This window comes from Rhinoraja longicauda, chromosome 21, assembly GCF_053455715.1.
Source record: "Rhinoraja longicauda isolate Sanriku21f chromosome 21, sRhiLon1.1, whole genome shotgun sequence".
NCBI classification, from domain to species: Eukaryota; Metazoa; Chordata; class Chondrichthyes; order Rajiformes; family Arhynchobatidae; genus Rhinoraja; species Rhinoraja longicauda.
This window is the reverse complement of record NC_135973.1, coordinates 26667649-26688526: the sequence shown is the minus strand read 5'-3', so window position 1 is coordinate 26688526 and position 20878 is coordinate 26667649. Positions and strand designations below refer to the sequence as shown.

The 20878-nt window shown below is 42.8% G+C and overlaps 1 protein-coding gene across 1 annotated transcript in view; it reads right to left on the bottom strand.

Moving 5' to 3' along the window:
• Positions 1–20878, bottom strand: part of gtf3c1 (general transcription factor IIIC subunit 1) — a 77381-nt gene that overhangs the window by 23663 nt on the left and 32840 nt on the right. Inside the window, exons 18-23 of the mRNA XM_078418163.1 lie at positions 19522–19618; positions 15496–15673; positions 13222–13369; positions 12064–12199; positions 7976–8054; positions 5515–5703 (exon numbers count right to left, since the gene is read on the bottom strand). Coding sequence (XP_078274289.1) covers positions 5515–5703; positions 7976–8054; positions 12064–12199; positions 13222–13369; positions 15496–15673; positions 19522–19618 — 827 coding nt within the window. The remainder of the gene's footprint in view (positions 1–5514; positions 5704–7975; positions 8055–12063; positions 12200–13221; positions 13370–15495; positions 15674–19521; positions 19619–20878) is intronic.

Genomic DNA, 20878 nt, shown 5'->3' with positions numbered 1-20878 from the left:
CTCTGACTGAAAAAGTTCTTCCTCATCTCCGTTCTAAATGGCCTACCCCTTATTCTTAAACTGTGGCCCCTTGTTCTGGACTCCCCCATCATTGGGAACATGTTATCTGCCTCTAATGTGTCCAATCCCCTAATTATCTTATATGTTTCAATAAGATCCCCCCTCATCCTTCTAAATTCCAGTGTATACAAGCCCAATCGCTCCAGCCTTTCAACATACGACAGTCCCGCCATTCCGGGAATTAACCTAGTGAACCTACGCTGCACGCCCTCCATAGCAAGAATATCCTTCCTCAAATTTGGAGACCAAAACTGCACACAGTACTCGAGGTGCGGTCTCACCAGGGCCCGGTACAACTGTAGAAGGACCTCTTTGCTCCTATACTCAACTCCTCTTGTTACGAAGGCCAACATTCCATTGGCTTTCTTCACTGCCTGCTGTACCTGCATGCTTCCTTTCATTGACTGATGCACTAGGACACCCAGATCTCGTTGAACTCCCCCTCCTCTTAACTTGACACCATTCAGATAATAATCTGCCTTTCTATTCTTACTTCCAAAGTGAATAACCTCACACTTATCTACATTAAACTGCATCTGCCATGTATCCGCCCACTCACACAACCTGTCCAAGTCACCCTGCAGCCTTATTGCATCTTCCTCACAATTCACACTACCCCCCAACTTAGTATCATCTGCAAATTTGCTAATGGTACTTTTAATCCCTTCGTCTAAGTCATTAATGTATATCGTAAATAGCTGGGGTCCCAGCACCGAACCTTGCGGTACCCCACTGGTCACTGCCTGCCATTCCGAAAGGGACCCATTTATCCCCACTCTTTGCTTTCTGTCTGTCAACCAATTTTCTATCCATGTCAGTACCCTACCCCCAATACCATGTGCCCTAATTTTGCCCACTAATCTCCTATGTGGGACCTTGTCGAAGGCTTTCTGAAAGTCGAGGTACACCACATCCACTGACTCTCCCTTGTCAATTTTCCTAGTTACATCCTCAAAAAATTCCAGTAGATTTGTCAAGCATGATTTCCCCTTCGTAAATCCATGCTGACTCGGAATGATCCCGTTACTGCTATCCAAATGCTCAGCAATTTCGTCTTTTATAATTGACTCTAGCATCTTCCCCACCACTGATGTCAGACTAACTGGTCTATAATTACCCGTTTTCTCTCTCCCTCCTTTCTTAAAAAGTGGGATAACATTTGCTATCCTCCAATCCACAGGAACTGATCCTGAATCTATAGAACATTGAAAAATGATCTCCAATGCTTCCACTATTTCTAGAGCCACCTCCTTAAGTACTCTGGGATGCAGACCATCAGGCCCTGGGGATTTATCAGCCTTCAGTCCCATCAGTGTACCCAAAACCACTTCCTGCCTAATGTGGATTTCCTTCAGTTCCTCCATCACCCTAGGTTCTCCGGCCCCTAGAACATTTGGGAGATTGTGTGTATCTTCCTCAGTGAAGACAGATCCAAAGTAACGGTTTAACTCGTCTGCCATTTCTTTGTTCCCCATAATAAATTCCCCTGCTTCTGTCTTCAAGGGCCCCACATTTGCCTTGACTATTTTTTTCCTCTTCACGTACCTAAAAAAACTTTTGCTATCCTCCTTTATATTATTGGCTAGCTTACCCTCGTACCTCATCTTTTCTCCCCGTATTGCCTTTTTAGTTAACTTTTGTTGCTCTTTAAAAGAGTCCCAATCCTCTGTCTTCCCACTCTTCTTTGCTATGTTATACTTCCTCTCCTTAATTTTTATGCTGTCCCTGACTTCCCTCGTCAGCCACAGGTGTCTCTTACTCCCCTTAGAATCTTTCCACCTCTTTGGAATAAATTGATCCTGCAACCTCTGCATTATTCCCAGGAATACCTGCCATTGCTGTTCTACCGTCTTCCCTGCTAGGGCCTCCTTCCAATCAATTTTGGCCAGCTCCTGCCTCATGCCTCTGTAATCCCCTTTGCTATACTGTAATACCGACACTTCCGATTTTCCCTTCTGCCTTTCCATTTGCAGAGTAAAACTTATCATGTTGTGATCACTGCCTCCTAATGGCTCTTTTACCTCTAGTCCCCTTATCAGATCAGGATCATTACACAACACTAAATCCAGAATTGCCTTCTCCCTGGTAGGCTCCAGTACAAGCTGTTCTAAGAATCCATCTCGAAGGCACTCTACAAACTCTCTTTCCTGGGGTCCATTTCCAACCTGATTTTCCCAGTATACCTGCATGTTGAAATCTCCCATAACCACCGTAGCATTACATTTTTGACACGCCAATTTTATCTCCTGATTCAACTTGCACCCTATGTCAAGGCTACTGTTTATCAATTTATCCCAAAGAGGAGGAAAGATTCTAAGGGGAGTAAGAGGCACCCGTGGCTGACAAGGGATGTCAAGGACAACATAAAAATAAAATGGAAGAAGTATAACATAGCAAAGAAGAGTGGGAAGCCAGAGGATTGGGACTCTTTTAAAGAGCAACAGAAGATAACTAAAAAGGCAATACGGGGAGAAAAGATGAGGTACGAGGGTAAACTAGCCAATAATATAAAGGAGGATAGTAAAAGCTTTTTTAGGTATGTGAAGAGGAAAAAAATAGTCAAGGCAAATGTGGGTCCCTTGAAGACAGAAGCAGGGGAATTTATTATGGGGAACAAGGAAATGGCAGACGAGTTGAACCGGTACTTTGGATCTGTCTTCACTGAGGAGGATACAAACAATCTCCCAGATGTTCTAGTGGCCAGAGATCCTAGGGTGACAGAGGAATTGGAGGAAATCCACATTAGGCAGGAAAAAGTTTTGGGTAGACTAATGGGACTCAAGGCTGATAAATCCCCAGGGCCTGATGGTCTGCATCCCAGGGTGCTTAAGGAGGTGGCTCTAGAAATTGTGGACGCATTAGTGCTTATTTTCCAATGTTCTATAGATTCCGGGTCAGTTCCTGTGGATTGGAGGGTAGCTAATGTTATCCCACTTTTCAAGAAAGGAGGGAGAGAGAAAACGGGAAATTATAGACCAGTTAGTCTGACATCAGTGGTGGGGAAGATGCTGGGGTCAATTATAAAAGACGAAATTGCGGAGCATTTGGATCGCAGTAACAGGATCGTTCCGAGTCAGCATGGATTTACGAAGGGGAAATCGTGCTTGACTAATCTACTGGAATTTTTTGAGGATGTAACTAGGAAAATTGACATGGGAGAGTCAGTGGCTGTGGTGTACCTCGACTTTCAGAAAGCCTTCGACAAGGTCCCACATAGGAAATTGGTGGGCAAAATTGGAGCACATGGTATTGGAGGTAGGGTACTGACATGGATAGAAAGTTGGTTGACAGACAGAAAACAAAGAGTGGGGATAAATGGGTCCCTTTCAGAATGGCAGGCAGTGAGTAGTGGGGTAGGCCCTTCATCGCCCTGCGTGGCCTGGCCGCGGCACTTTCCATCGCCCGGTGGGGGCTCAGGACCTTCATCGGCCTGCTCGGCTCGGCCCTGGGACTTTCCATCGCCCGGTGGGGGCTTCAAAAAGTTGGGAGCCTCGATCACCTCGTGGCACCACGGGAGAAGAATGAGGAGGAGATAAGATTTTTCTTTGCCTTCCATCACAGTGAGGGTGTGCCTGGAGCAATCACTGTGATGGCTGTTTGTGTTATAAATTGTATCTGTGTGTCCTGTGCTTTGTGTTGTATACTGCCGGACCCTGACGTGAGAGGACGCTGGCGCTGTTTATTCGCCGCTTCTCCGTTAGGATAGTTTGTCTGTTTGTTTTTATGTTATGATTGTTTTTGTAAAGCGCTTTGAGCTTCTGGTAAGGCGCTATATAAAATAAATGCTTATTATTATTATTATTATTATTAAAAGTACCATTAGCAAATTTGCCGATGATACAAAGCTAGGTGGCAGTGTGAGCTGTGAGGTTGCAGGGTGACTTGGGACAGGTTGTGTGAGTGGGCGGATGCATGGCAGATGCAGTTTAATGTGGATAAGTGTGAGGTTATCCACTTTGGTGGTAAGAATAGGAAGGCAGATTATTATTTGAATGGTGTCAAGTTGATCTGGGTGTCTTAGTGCATCAGTCACTGAAAGGAAGCATGCAGGTACAGCAGGCAGTGAAGAAAGCCAATGGAATGTTGGCCTTCATAACAAGAGGAGTTGAGTATAGGAGCAAAGAGGTCCTTCTGCAGTTGTTCAGGGCCCTAGTGAGACCGCACCTGGAGTACTGTGTGCAGTTTTGGTCTCCAAATTTGAGGAAGGATATTCTTGCTATTGAGGGCGTGCAGCGTAGGTTTACTAGGTTAATTCCCGGAATGGCGGGACTGTCATATGTTGAAAGACTGGAGCGACTAGGCTTGTATACGCTGGAATTTAGAAGGATGAGAGGGGATCTTATCGAAACGTATAAGATTATTAAGGGGTTGGACATGTTAGAGGCAGGAAACATGTTCCCAATGTTGGGGGAGTCCAGAACCAGGGGCCACAGTTTAAGAATAAGGGGTAGGCCATTTAGAACAGAGATGAGAAAAAACTTTTTTAGTCAGAGAGTTGTGAATCTGTGGAATTCTCTGCCTCAGAGGGCAGTGGAGGCCAATTCTCTGAATACATTCAAGAGAGAGCTAGATAGAGCTCTTAAGGATAGCGGAGTCAGGGGTATGGGGAGAAAGCAGGAACGGGGTACTGATTGAGAATGATCAGCCATGATCACATTGAATGGCGGTGCTGGCTCGAAGGGCCGAATGGCCTACTCCTGCACCTATTGTCTATTGTCTATTGTACCTTGCTTGGTACACGTGACAATAATAAACTAAACTAAACAAAAATAGGTTTAGGTTTATTACTGTCACGTGTACTGAGATGCAGTGAAAAGCTTTGTTTTGCATGCTATCCAATCAGATCAGATAATACCACACAAATCGTTTAACTCAAGAACAATAGATAGAGCTAAGGAGAAGATACACAGCGCAGAATATGGTTTGTCAACCCACCACCACATTCTGAAGGCAGTTAGGGATGGGCAAGAAAGTCTAGCAGTGAGGCTAGATCCTTAAAAACAAAATAGTTTAGTTTAGAGATACAGCGCGGAAACAGGCCCATTGAGTCTGCACCGACCAGCATCCCTGCATATTAACCCTGCCCTACACCCACTAGGGACAATTTACATTTATACAAAGCTAATTAAACTACAAACCTGTACATCTTTGGAGTGTGGGAGGAAACCAAAGATCTCGGAGAAAACCCACGCAGGTCACAGGGAGAACGTATAAACTCCGTACAGACAGCAACCATAGTCAGGATCGAGCCCGGGTCTCTGGAAAACCCTGGGTGCTGTAAGACAGCAACTCTACCGCTGCGCCATTGTGCTGCCCATTGCGCCACCAATAATAAACCAATAATAAACTAAACAAAAATGCTTTCTCTCCTCTGGGAGTCTACAAAAGAATTGTTCCACCATCTTTAAAGGGAGAAGCTTAATAGGGAAAAGAAAACAGTGGTAAAACTCTTACCTATCTTTTTCTTTTTTCTTGTTTTTTTCCCACTCTCCTTTTCCAGTCGTTTCCTTTTCTGTCCTTTTCCACCAATGACCCGCATGTTTCTGCCAACGGTGCTTTCTTTTTCAATTCGGATGTCCTCTTCATCCTTGGCAAGGGATCCGTGCATAGACCTGAGCATCCCTAACATCTTGAATTTATTTCCTGCATCAAAAAAAAAACCCAAACGGAAATTGGGAAAAAAAATTACAAACCACAAAATACCTTGCCTCTAATGCCTCCAAAGACACACATGTTTGTAGGTTAATTGGTTTGGTAAAATTGTAAATTGTCCCTCGTGTGCGGGGATCGCTGGTTCGTGCGGACTCGGTGGGCCGAAGGGCCTGTTTCCGCGCTGTATCTCTAAAGTAAACTAAACTAATGCTTTTAACTTCCATAATAGTGTAAAGTAACCAAGGAAAACAGTAATAAATTATGAAAATGTCTTTTCATGATGCAGCTCTGTAAAACTTTGGTTAGACTGCATTTAGGTGCAGTTCCGATTGTCCCATTGCAGGGAGGATGTGGAGGTTTTGGAGAGTGTGCAGGGGAGGTTTATCAAAATGCTGCCTCGATTAGCTAAAAGGAGATGGACACACTTGGATTGGTTTCTCCTAGAATGCTGAAAGTTGGTGGGGGGAGAAACTTGATAGCGGTATATACAATTATGAGATGCAGATGGGGTAAACAGTCAGAACCTTTTCCCCCCCAGGGTGGAAATGTCAAAGATTAGAGGGCGTAGGTTTAAAGTGAGAGCGGCAAAGTTTAATGGAGATGTGCAGGGAATTTGTTTTTAAATATAGAGGGTCAAGTCAAGTCAAGTCAAGTCAATTTTATTTGTATAGCACATTTAAAAACAACCCACGTTGACCAAAGTGCTGTACATCAGTTCAGGTACTAAGAAACGAACATACAATGGCACACAATCATAACAGCACATACATAAACAGTTCACAGCGCCCACTCAGAGGGCCTCAAACGCTAGGGAGTAGAAAAAGGTTTTGAGCCTGGACTTGAAGGAGTGGATGGAGGGAGCAGTTCTGATGGGGAGAGGGAATGAATTGCCAGGGGTGGTGAAGGCAGATATGATAGTGCATTTAAGAGGCTTTTAGATAGACATATGGATATACTGGGAATAGAGGGAAAGGTGAGGGGGGTATAGATCATGTGCAGGCAGGTGAGATGGGTTTATTTTGGCATTACCTGTTCAGTACTGCCTTCAACCACTGAAGGTCACCTCACCTTCTGTCTCCTTTCTCTGTTCGTTTACTTATTTATCTATTTATTCATTTCCCTATGTTCTCTAAATCTCTGTAAAGCGTCTTTGAGTATATGAAAAGCGCTATATAAATGTAATGCATTATTATTTTTATTATTATTACGTTCAGCTGAGATATTTTGGGTTGTCGGGCCTGCTGTGCTGTATTCTCTGTTTTATGTAGGTATAAAGCAACATTTATCCTCACCCATAGGTTAAAACAAAATTATCTAATAGGGACAGTTGTCACAGATGGTCCCTCACAATATTATGACCAGTAATCATATATAATGCAGTAATTCATATTTCTTAAATGCATTGCAGTTACAGCATTTCAAGATGGTTATCTTGTATTTGAATCCAGTGAAGGCTAGTTTGATCGAAATCATGTGAAAATCAAGTACTGTATATGAACAGCTTGTATCAGGAGACCTATCCTTCCATGAATGATATTAAAACATGGAGACCATTACACAGAGTCACACAACAGCTTTGCAGGCTAAAGATGTAAGGAGTAGATCCAGTGATCTGGGTTCAATCTTGATCTCAGGTTCCCCGTATCCTGAGTTTGCATGTTGTCCCTTTGTCGGTATGGCTTTCCCGGCCCTGGGTTCGACATGCTAAAGACATGTGGGTGGTATGTGAAATGGCCTCTGTAAATTGCCCCTTAACATGCAGTTGAATGGTGGACTCTGGGGTGCAGGGGAGTGTTTGGTGAGAATGTGTGGAGAATAGGTTAGAGGTAAAAATGAGTGAGAACAAGATTGTTCTGTGAGCCTTTGATCGGCTAAATGGAATTCTGTTGCAAAGAGATCAAGTAAAATTTGCCTTAATTGAGTCTGATTAAGAAATAAACAACAAACAAGCTTCTAATGGAACAGTGTCAGCATTAGTTTGATATTTGCCAAGAGTGATGTTGGGTTAACTTTGGTTTGGTTTGAATGGATCTATGTCTAAACTTCATTATCATAAATTTATAAAACGGTAAACACAGTTCAAAACGTTGTGACATACATGAAATTTTGCAAGTTCACTTCAATATTTAATGTTGATCGTATCAGGAGACCCATCCTTCCAATGAAGGATATTAATCGAGGTTAACATGGAGACCATTCCATAGAGACACACAAAGCATTAAATACATGACCATATAGATTCATTTGGAAGTTAAACATTTACCTGCAACTCCACGAGGAAGAGAATGCTTGCTAAGGAAACTTTGCAACCGCATTGTGCTGCTCTCAGACATGTTGAGACTCTACAAAGGCAAAAGTGAATTATAGTTTAGTTTGAACTGGTTGAAATTATTTTTAAAATGACTTCATGTAACCAATAAAGACAAGCAAGCAGCCATTTACCCATCAAGTCCGTTAACCTATCCAATCAAAATGTGTCGGAAGGAACTGCAAATGCTGGTTTATGCCCGATAGACACAGAATGCTGGAGTATCTCAGCGGCTCAGGCGGCATCTCTGGAGCCCTTTCAGGTGAGGCAGATGTTTACTTGCACCTTCTCCAACCTCATCTAATGCGTCCAGTGTTCCTAGTGTTGGCTCCTATATATCGGCGAAACCAACCGTAGACTTTGCGATCGTTTCGCTGAACACTTATGCTCAGTCTGCCTTGGTCTACGCGATCTCCCGGTTGCCAAACATTTTAACTCTCAGTTCCATTCCCATGCTGACCTTTCTGCCCTGGGCCTCCTCCACTAGCAGAGTGCAACCACATGCAAATTGCAGGAAGGGCACCTCATATTTCGCTTGGGCAGCTTACAACCCAGCAGTATGAACATTGATTTCTCTAATTTCAAGTATCTCCTGAATTCCCTCCCCTTCCCTCTTCCCCCCTTTGGTTGTCCTACCAGTTCCACTGTTGGTATCCTTGTATCGCTCGATATCACCTCTTCCCCAGCTAATGGGCCATTATGGGCTTCCTCAGGTCATCTGTTGCCAGCCCTGATTTGCTCTGGCCTTTCTTCGCTTCCAGTTTATTCTCCCCCCACTACACCCTACTTTCAGTCTGAAGAAGGGTTCTAACCCAAAATGTCACCTATTATCTTTCTCCAGAGATGCTGCCTGACCTGCTGAGTTACTCCAGCATTTTGTGTGAACCTATCCAGTCAGTCCATTCCCCAATATTTTCCTGTAGCTCAACAAACAAATTTTGTTCGGTGTCTATCTGAATGTCTTTTAGGTGCCCTGATCAAATCGTCACCTGCCACTTGCCCCTCTTACACTGCCAGTGTAGCTTACAGGAATAATGAAATATTTAAGAGTATAAGAGTGTATAATTGTCATATGTACCGACAATAGAACATAGAAATTCTTACTTATTACAGCTTAACAGCCCGTAAAATGCAAAATATAGATAATATATAACCAAACATGGTTGAATAAACAATATATAATAATCAAAAATAAAATAATTAAAAAATAAATGCACACTTTAAAGTGCTCCTGGTATTTCTCAGTTTTTTAATATTGTTGCTTCAATGGAAGGTAGTTAATCCAAATCGAACAGGAATTAACCGTTTAAAAATAGTGTAAGCTCAAGAAGCAAAGCGTACAGGTATGTAGGTTAATTGGCTGGGTAAATGTAAAAATTGTCCCTAGTGGGTGTAGGATAGTGTTAATGTACGGGGATCGCTGGGCGGCACGGACTTGGAGGGCCGAAAAGGCCTGTTTCCGGCTGTATATATATGATATGATATGAAAGCATAATTAACAGTTAAGTAAAAAACAATTGTGACTGCAAAGAATGTGCTGATACATGATTATGTTTACAATTTGCAGATATGAAAACCAGGGTTATGGAGTCAGACAGATAGGCTGGGACATTAAATTTATCACACACAATCAGTCAGTAGACTCATTTATAGATAGAAGAAAGGAAGTAAAAACAGAAAATACTGAAAATCTCAGTAAGTCAAATAGCATTTGCAGAAAGAGAAACAGTTAAAGTCTTAATTCTAAGGAATTCTCAACACTTCTGTGACAAATAATTCCGTCCCAAAGTTTGCAGGTTAATTGGTTTCTGTAAATTGCCCCCAGTGTGCAGGGAGAGGATGTGAAAGTGGGATGATATGGAACAAACATGAATGGGTGATCAATGGTCAGCGTGGACTCGGTTGGGCTGAACGGCCTGTTTCCATGCTGTATCTTTCAATCAATCAATCAAATGAATATAAAATTCCAGTTCAGGAAATTGCTCGCATGCAAAAAAATCAAATAAGGCTAATAAAAAATGCTCAAAATGTAGAAGAGCTGGCAAGTAATAAATGAAACATAAAATAGACTTTTGATAGAAGTAGGAGTGAAATAGTTTCGGGAATTACCTGTGGGCGGGCAAGATTAAAGTGGAAAGCTGTACGATGAGTTAGAGAGGTACTGAGAGACAGAACAACCTGAAGGTAGAGAATCTGCAGAGTGGACCCCTGAGGCTTTAAGGGGTTTTATGCCCGTCATTCTCTGTACTGGATATAATTTTACTTAATAAATCTGAAATAAAGACAGAAATGCTGAGAGACTCAGACAAGGCAGTTGTATCTGTGGGAAAAACAAGTGAGTTCATGTTTCAGGTGAAAGATCCTTCGACAGAATGTCTGACAAAGGATCTTGGAATTAAAAACAAAATCAGAAGCTGCCTGTCATGTGTTTCCAGTATTTTTGTTTAAATTTCAGATTTTCAGTATCTGCAGTTCTAATTTTTAAAAAAAAACTTAATTAATCGGTTGTACTTTTATGCACGTCCCCATAGTGGTTTACTGTAGTCATGAATAGTTTCTTGACTGAGGTAAATTTTACATACTTTTTCACATTGCACAAATTCAGATCAGCATAATGTATAAAGCGTTTTTCCTTTCACGTCCATCTTGTACCTTGATGCCACTTTGAATCTGAGTCCCTGGTTCTTGAAACGTTTTATATTTCTCTCTGTGACTTTACCCAAACCGACTATGATCTAGGACATCTCAATCCTAATCTCCTCAGCATTCTATTCCCCCTTTTCAATCACATCTTCCATTTTTATTTGTACTCAAAGTGCAACAAATGCCATTTATGGAACACATTTAATATAATAATATATTTCTTTATTCGTCCCACACCAGGGCAATTTACAGTGTTACAGCAGCAAAGTGGATAGCAAGAGATCATTCATTATAAATAAAAGTAAAGACAAGGATAAATAATACAGTAAAAAGTGATAGTATATCAATTGTTCAAGAGATCAGTCAAGGAGGTTTAGTTTAGTTTATAATTATGTGCTGTGAGGTACAGTGAAAAACTTTTTTGTGGCGTGCTGTCCTGTCAGCGAAAAGACTATACAAGCCGTGTACAGTTTAGACACAGCATGGAAACAGGCCCTTCAGCCCACGCCGACCATCGATCATCCACACATTAGCACTATCCTACACACTAGGGATAATTTACAATTTACAGAAACCAATTAATCTACAAACTGGTACAAACTGGTGAGTGTGGGAGGAAACCGGAGCACCCAGAAAAAATCCACGTGGTCACAGGAGAATGTCTAAACTCCGTACAGCCAGCACCCGTAGTCAGGATCGAACCAGTGTCTCAGCCGCTGTGAGGCAGCAACTCTACCACTGCGCCAATGGTTAAGATCAGCAAGGTCCTTCTGCAGTTGTACAGGGCCCTAGTGAGACCGCACCTGGAGTACTGTGTGCAGTTTTAGTCTCCAAATTTGAGGAAGGATATTCTTGCTATTGAGGGCATGCAGCATAGGTTTATTAGGTTAATTCCCAGAATGGCGGGACTGTCGTATGTTGAAAGACTGGAGCGACTAGGCTTGTATACACTGGAATTTAGAAGGATGAGAGGGGATCTTATCGAAACATGTAAGATTATTAAGGGGTTGGACACGTTAGAGGCAGGAAACATATTCCCAATGTTGGGGGAGTCCAGAACCAGGGGCCACAGTTTAAGAATAAGGGGTAGGCCATTTAGAACAGAGATGAGGAAAAACTTTTTCAGTCAGAGAGTTGTGAATCTGTGGAATTCTCTGCATCAGAAGGCAGTGGAAGCCAATTCTCTGAATGCATTCAAGAGAGAGCTAGATAGAGCTCTTAAGGATAGCGGAGTCAGGGGGTATGGGGAGAAGGCAGGAACGGGGTACTGATTGAGAATGATCAGCCATGATCACATTGAATGGCGGTGCTGGCTCGAAGGGCCGAATGGCCTCCTCCTGCACCTATTGTCTATTATCAGTTATAGACTATTTACTTCTGTTTACATTTACCAAGCTTACCTTTTTAGCATTGCTCAAAATATAACTGGTCCAGATCCAGTTTCTTTTCAGATGGCCAAAGAAACTTGAATCAAGCCCTGCTGCTCCAAGACCATCACCCGGAAGTTTCCCATCTTCCATCAACTTCCGACTACCCCTGGAGGAGTTGAGGGCAGAAATCACTAAAGGAGGCACTGGTCAATCATTCTGAGAAACATTACCTTCAAGAAAATGAATGGAGAGTGCGGAGTAGGTTTGGCGGGAGTGCAAAAAGAGAGAATGTAGGAAGTGAGAAGATAGAGAGCTGGGGAGGGGAAGGTGGGCAAGGGGAGTGCAAGTAGTTTCAAGGTGGACATTGACAGATACTTGATTAGTGCGGGTGTCAAGTGTTATGGGGAGAAGGCAGGAGAATGGGGCTGAAAGGGAAAGATAGATCAGCCACGATTAAATGGCGGAGTAGAGTCAATGGGCTGAATGGCCTAATTCTGGTCCAATCACTTATAAACTTGTTTGAGTAACAGAGCAGGAAATTCAGAGAGCAGGAAACTTGAACATACAAGAGATGGAGTTAAGTGCAGGGCAAGGAGAACATAACAAGCTAAATAGTTAAGAGATTTAGTTTAATTTAGGGATATAGTGGTGAAACAGGACATTCGGCCCACCGAGTCCGTGCCGATCGGCGAGCCCTGAACACTGGCCCTATCCTACACGTACTTGGGACAATTTACAATTTTTTTTTACCGGAGCCAATTGACCTACAATCTGGTATGACTTTGGAATGTTGCAGGAAACCGGAGCGCACGGGGAAAACCCATGAGAGATTGTATAAACTCCGTACAGATAGCACCTGTACTCAGGATTGAACCAGGGTGTTTGGCACTGGAAGGCACCAACTCTGCCGCTGTGCCACAGTGTCGCCCCTAGCTTAAACCGCCTGGTTTAGTGACCTAGTTTTCCCAGGGATACAGATGGAAAGAGTAGGAGTAGTGGTAGAAACATGGAACTCCTTATCCAGTTAAGGATAAGGAACAACAAGCAAATTGAATAATACAATTACTTAGTTTGTGAATTATCGAATAACAATGACTCGAATAAGGACAAGAGTTACTTGCTCTTATTTAAATAATTAAAACTATTTCATATTTTCGACTTGACTGCACGTATTAGAATCATAATTACGTCGCATATTCCAGCAGGGAACACTTGTTCTCCACGGTGTTCTTAGCAGTTGCATCCTGTTCCATCTCAGAGTGAAGCACAGACACTTCAGGTGTTCCGTCAGGTGCTGAATGGCCACTTTTATTTAAGCGAGGAACCCGTATAACTCCTGAAAATAAACATACAACGTTACAAACATTTTCTTTGAAAGGTGGTGTTGCTCCACTTTCCAAACTCATCTCCCTGTTTAGTTTTTTTTAGTTTAGTTTGGAGACACAGTGTGGAAACAGGCCCTTCGGCCCACCAAGTGCCCGTCGACCAGCGATCCCTGTATACTCGCATTATCCTACACACACTCGGGCCAAATTACAATGTTACCATAGCCAATTAAACTACAAACCTGTACGTCTTTGGAGTGTGAGAGAATACTGGAGGGCCCGGAGAAGGCCCACACAGGTCACGGGGAGAACGTACAAACTCCGTACAGTCTGCTCACCACATATCCTTTTGTTCCTTGCCGACTCCACAGCTTCCTTTGAGGCCGAGGATTGCTGAGCTTAATGAGACTTTGCCTGGATTCCTCTCAAAACTGATAAGTCACATTAACTCTGGGTGCCAGTGTAACATTTTAATGGTTGACAAGTAGCACATTATCTGGGTGGGGAGTGTTTTTTTTGTCACCTCGCTCAAAAATTTTGCACTATTAAAAATAAAGGGGAAACTTCCTTGGGGATCAACCAGAGGGTCAAATTCATTCTGTTAAACGATTCCCTCATTAGCAGAAACGAGAGTTTAAAAGGTCTTGTCACGCCGTAATCACTGCTTCAAAGATTAATGCACGAGGACAGGGCACGGTGGCGCAGCGGTAGAGTTGCTGCCTTACAGCGAATGCAGCGCCGGAGACCCGGGTTCGATCCTGACTACGGGTGCTGTCTGTATTGAGTTTGTACATTCTCCCCGTAATCTGATTGGGTTTTCTCCGAGAACTTCGGTTTCCTCCCACACTCCAAAGACGTGCAGGTTTGTAGGTTAATTGGCTTGGTAAATGTAAAAATTGTCCCTAGTGGGTGTAGGAGTGTTAATGTGTGGGGATCGCTGGTCGGCGTGGACCCGGTGGGCCGAAGGGCCTCTTTCCGCGCTGTATCTCTAAACTAAACTAATAAACTAGACAGTGTTAGAGGAATACTACACAGATGGGCTTTAACTGTGAGTTTGTGAAACAGTTAAAGTGCAGAGTTTACCATATACACAATGTCATTTGTAGCTGTTTCATAAACTCTCTCTAGAGAAATAAAAATCAGAAACACCAAACAGTCCAAATAATTTCAGAAAACAGAGGGTAGAATTACGAGTCAAAAGTTCAAATTTGTAATATAGATTTTTTTTAAATAAAAAAAGCAATGAAAGTTTATTTCATATAATTTGCGCATATTTCCCTTTTTAGATTCCCCTTTAGAAACTTTGCCATAGAAATCGCAATGAATAAATTCTAAACCTTTTCATTTATCCCCTTTATATTGACAGATGGTGACACTGTGTGGTCAAAAAAAGAATAACAGATGTAACAATAAACGTAAATGTTCAGGAACATGTCAGATCACCAAAGACACGATGCATCCGGTTACTCAAATGATCTCCCCATGCTGTCCATTGTGTTATTCATTTCCACTGCAACCCTATCTTCCACTCATGTATCAGGAATTTTTGTTGAGAGCTCAAATAACTTTTCTATATGTAGACACAAGGAGCTGCAGATGCCAGTTCACAAAAAAAAAGACACAAAGTGCTGGAGTAATTCGGCAGGTCAGGCAGCATCACTGGGAGACATGGATAAGCGACGTTTCGGGTCGGGACCCTTCTTCAGACTGCCTGCCTGACCTGTTGATTTACTCCAGCAGATAAAACACAAAATACTGGAGTAACTCAGCGGGACAGGCAGTGTCTCTGGAGAGAAGGAATAGGTGACATTTTGGGTCGAGACCCTTCTTCAGACTCCAGCACTTTGTTTCTTTTTTTTTGTAAACCGGCCCCTGCGTTTTCTTGTGTCTTTACTTTACCAGACCTTCTGCTGCCACTGCGATGTGCTGCAGGGCCCCAGGATGCTCCAGGACCACGATCATAGAAAGACCTTGGTTAATTCCAGGCACCAGATGACAGACTGGACAACCAAGATCTGATCCGCTCACTTGGAACACATTGAGGGAAATTATTGTTTCAGCATATACAAACAAACTTTTGATTAAACCAACCAACATTTTTAACCTGCAAGAAGTTTATAATACAGTAAAAACGTACCCAGTGGTGTATTCAGACAGACGCACATGAGATCGAACCAGAAGCTTTCTACCTCTTGCATACTATTGAGGGCATAGCAACGATTATCAAATGGCCTGCTGCTTCTGGCCAAATTATAGTGAGGATCACAACTCGTGGTATCAACAATCATGGCATTCTTTTTTAGATAAACGAAAATCTAATCATTAAAAAACAAGAATCAATGATCAGTGATCAATTTTCAGACTCAGGTTTCATTTTATACAGATCATCATCACATATCAAGGCGGCACAGTGGCGCCGTGGTAGAGTTGCTGCCTTAGTGCCAGAGGAGTGAGCCACAGCAGACCTGTGTAACATTGGAGGCCTGGAGGTGGTCAAGCATAAATGCCTGTCCAATGGACCAAAAACAATAGCTTTTTTGGTTCAATGTTTCATCTAAATAATGAATAATTATCACAAGCCACCGTGCTTGAGAAGAATATGATGTCTCAGTTAGATTTAGTTAAACCCACATGGGTTTTCCCCTCTCTGGTTTCCTCCAACATTCCAAAGATGTACAGGTTTGTAGGCTGATTGCCTTCGATACCAATAAAATTGTCCTTCGTGTGTAGGACAGGGTTAGTGTACAGGGATCGCTGGTCAGTGTTGACTCGGTGGGTCGAAGGGCCTGTTTCTGCACTGTATCTCTAAACTAAACTAAACATTAAGTGGGATTCAGCTTCCTTTCATCCAATTTAATACCAGAGCAATGTAATGGGCATTTCTCAGGTAAATGTTTTTTCTATTGTATTAAGGGAACTCAAGGTAAAGAAACCACGAGGAGGTAGTGACCATAATATGATAAGTTTTAATCTGCAATTTGAGAAGGAGAAGGTTAAATCAGAAGTGTCAGTGTTGCAGTTGAACAAAGGGGACTATGAAGGCATGAGAGAGGAGCTGGCCAAGGTCGACTGGAAAAGGATCCTAGCAGGAATGACGGTGGAACAGCAATGGCAGGAATTTCTGGGCATAATCCAGAAGATGCAGGATTATTTCATTCCAAAGAGGAAGAAAGATTCTAACGGGAGTACGTGGCAACCGTGGCTGACAAGGGAAGTTAGGGATGGAATAAAACTAAAAGAAAAGGTGTATGACATAGCAAAGAGTAGCGGGAAGCCAGAGGATTGGCAAACTTTCAAAGGACAACAGAAGGTAACAAAACGGGCAATACGGGGTGACAAGATGAAGTACGAGGATAAGCTGGCCAAGACCATAAAGAAGGATAGTAAAAGCTTCTTTAGGTATGTTAAGAGAAAAAGAGTAGCAAAGACAAATGTGGGTCCCTTAAAGACACATTGGTGAAATTATTATGGGGAACAAGGAAATGGCAGAAGAGTTGAAGAGGTACTTTGGTTCTGTCTTCACTAAGGAAGACACAATCAATCTCCCAGATGTACTAGAGGACAGAGGATCTAGGGAGACAGAGGAACTGAAAGAAATATGCATTAGGCGAGAAATAGTATTGGGTAGACTGATGGGATTGAAGGCTGATAAATCCCCAGGGCCTGATGATCTGTATCCCAGGGTCCTCAAGGAGGTGGCTCTAGCAATCATGGATGCATTGGTGGTCATTTTCCAATGTTCTATAGATTCAGGATCCTGTGGACTGGAGGTTATCTAATGTTATCCCACTTTTCAAGAAAGAAGCGAGAGAGAAAACGGGGAATTATAGACCAGTTAGCCTGACATCAGTGGTGGGGAAGATGCTGGAGTCAATTATTAAAGAGGTAATAACGGCCCATTTGGATAGCAGGAAAAGGATTGGTCCAAGTCAGCATGGATTTACGAAGGGGAAATCCTGCTTGACTAATCTTCTGGAATTTTTTGAGGATGTGACAAGTAAAATGGATGAAGGGGAGCCAGTGGATGTAGTATATCTGGAGTTTCAGAAAGCCTTTGATAAGGTCCCACACAGGAGATGAGTGGGCAATGGTATTGGGGGTAGGGTATTGACATGGATAGAGAATTGGTTGGCAGACAGGAAACAAAGAGTAGGAATAAACAGGTCCCTGTCAGAATGGCAGGCAGTGGCTAGTGGAGTGCCGCAAGGCTCGGTGCTGGGGCCGCAACTATATACAATATATATTAACGATTTAGATGATGGAATTAAAAGTAACACTGGCAAATTTGCAGATGACACAAAGCTGGATGGCAGTGTGAACTGCGAAGAGGATGTTAGGAGGTTGCAGGGTGACTTGAATAGGTTGAGTGAGTGGGTAGATGCATGGCAGATGCAGTATAAAGTAGATAAATGTGAAGTTATCCACTGTGGGGGCAAGAACAAGGAGGCAGATTATTATCTCAATGGTGTCAGATTAGGTAAAGGGGAAATGCAACGAGGTCTGGGTGTGAAGAAAGCTAATGGCAGGTTAGCCTTCATAACGAGAGGATTTGAGTATAGGAATAAAGAGGTCCTTCTGCGGTTGTAGAGCCCTGGTGAGACCACATCTGGAGTTTTGGTCTCCTAAATTGAGGAAGGACATCCTTGCCATTGAGGCAGTGCAGCGAGGTTAATCCCCGGGATGGCTGGAACATCATATGAGGAAAGATTGGGCTTGTATTCACTGGAATTTAGAAGGATGAGAGGGGATCTTATAGAAACATATAAAATTATTAAAGGACTGGACAAGCTAGACGCAGGAAAAATGTTCCCAATGCTGGGGGAAGTCCAGAACATGGGGCCACAGTCTAAGAACAAAGGGGGGGGCATTTAAAACGGAGATGAGAAAAAACTTTTTCACCTAGAGAGTTGTGAATGTGTGGAATTCTCTGACACAGAAGGCAGTAGAAGCCAATTCACTGGATGAATTTAAAAGAGAGTTAGATAGAGCTCGAGGGGCTAGCGGAATCAAGGGATATGGGGAGAAGGCAGGCACGGGTTACTGATTGTGGATGATCAGCCATGATCACAATGAATGGCGGTGCTGGCTCGAAGGGACAAATGGCCTCCTCCTGCACCTATTTTCTATTAAATGGGACATAGGCTTATCATTTCATGCAAAATTATCTTTCTCTAAAGAGATGGAGAGCTTAGGAGCATGGTGTCAAAACAACCACCTCTCCCTCAATATCAGCAAAGTGAAGGAACTGGTTGGTCTTCCAACTGGGTGGAGTACAGGCTCCAGTCAGTATCAATGGTGCGGAAGTGGAGATGGTTTATTTTAGAGATAAAGTGTGGAAACAGACCTTTCAGCCCACCGAGTCCTCGCTGACCATCGATCACCCGTTCACAACGGTTCTATGCTATCCCAGTTTTGTATCCTATGCACTGGTGACAATTTACAGGGGCCATTAACCTATAAACCAGTACGTCTTTGGAATGCGGGACCAGAGCACCCGGAGAAAACCCACACAGTCACAGGGTGGATGTGCAAACTCCGTACAGACAGCACCTGTAGTCGGGATCAAACCCGGGTCTCTGGTGCTGTGAAGCAGCAGCTTCACCGTTATGCCACCGTGCCACCCCAAGAGCTTCAAGTTCCTAGGTTTTACTGTCACCAATAAGTTTGTCATGGTCCAACTATTTTGATGGTCCGATCAATTAGGGTCCCCAATGCCTCTACTGGTACGGCTTGCCGGGACAGTACTTAGAACAAAGGTTTTCACTGTATCTGGGTACATGTAGCAATAACAAACCAATGTCTGAAGATTTTTTGATAAAACTCAGTCATTGGAGCAATCTGCCACAAGGAACGTTATTCAACATTAAGTACCAAGTGTGATTTATAACTCATTTTTCTACCTTAGAGGAAAGAAGTGTAGTCTTTTATGGCCCAGCAGTATTACGAAAGTTTGGGCTGTGCATTGTGTAAGCTAATGTGCATGGTCATTAACCAGAGAAACATCAATTTAAAACCTTGGGAAAAGAGCAAGGCGACTTTACAATGATGAGAATGTGAAACTGAATAGTCACTAGGTTCTCAGAGAGGGGCATAAAGTGGCACACATTTTATTCAGAGTCAGCAATGCAACGTCTGACTTTGTGACCTTTGACTGAAAGCCTACCTGATCTTTCTCTTGAAATTTTTCAGTTGGACCGAACTGCAACAACCCCATGTAACAAAGACGTTGCAGACTCTCAAAGAAGGAAAATATGTATCGCCTGTCAACACCAAAAAATCAGCAATAATTATATTCAAGATACTGTTGGTCATTACCAATGAACAAGCATTCAATATTCAGGAATCTCGCAGCATTTCCACACCTAATATAATTGATATTTATTGGATTTCAGAAATTAGAAAATACTCCATGTTCTTTTCATTATACAAAACATGTTGATAAATATTTTTGCTTAATGAAAGAGATACTTTAATAGATCCAACAGATACTCAACATCCAAAGGATTAGGTTTTCCAGTAAAATTTAGAATATGATCAAACCCAATTGTAGAATGCAGTGCATAGCAACTAAAATGGTCCCGCCCCCCCTGACATCAGTCTGAAGAAGGGTCTCAACCTGAAACGTCACCCATTCCTTCTCTCCAGAGATGCTGTGAAGAAAGCGAATGGTATGTTGGCATTCATAGCGAGGGGATTTGAGTATAGGAGCAGGGAGGTTCTGCTGCAGTTGTACAGGGCATTGGTGAGACCACACCTGGAGTATTGCGTACAGTTTTGGTCTCCTAATCTGAGGAAGGACATTCTTGCCATAGAGGGAGTACAGAGAAGGTTCACCAGATTGATTCCTGGGATGGCAGGACTTTCATATGAAGAAAGACTGGATAGACTCGGCTTGTACTCGCTGGAATTTAGAAGATTGAGGGGGGATCTTATAGAAACGTACAAAATTCTTAAGGGGTTGGACAGGCTAATTGCAGGAAGATTGTTCCCCATGTTGGGGAAGTCCAGAACAAGGGGTCACAGTTTAAGGATAAGGGGGAAGTCTTTTAGGACCGAGATGAGAAAGTTTTTTTTCACACAGAGAGTGGTGAATCTGTGGAATTCACTGCCACAGAGGGTAGTTGAGGCCAGTTAATTGGCTATATTTAAGAGGGAGTTAGATGTGGCCCTTGTGGCTAAAGGGATCAGGGGGTATGAAGAGAAGGCAGGTACGGGATACTGAGTTGGATGATCAACCATGATCATATTGAATGGCGGTGCAGGCTCGAAGGGCCGAATGGCCTACTCCTGCACCTATTTTCTATGTTTCTATATGTTTCTATGCTGCCTGACCTCCTGAGTTACTCCAGCATTTTGTGTTACCTTCGATTTGTACCAGCATCTGCAGTTATTTTCCTACATAAAATGCTGGAGGAACTCTAGTGGGTGAGGCAAGGAAGGAATGTGGAAGGAACGGACAAACAACATTTTGAGATGGGACCTTTCTTCAGATTTTCCGACACAAAACGTGCTCCATCCAT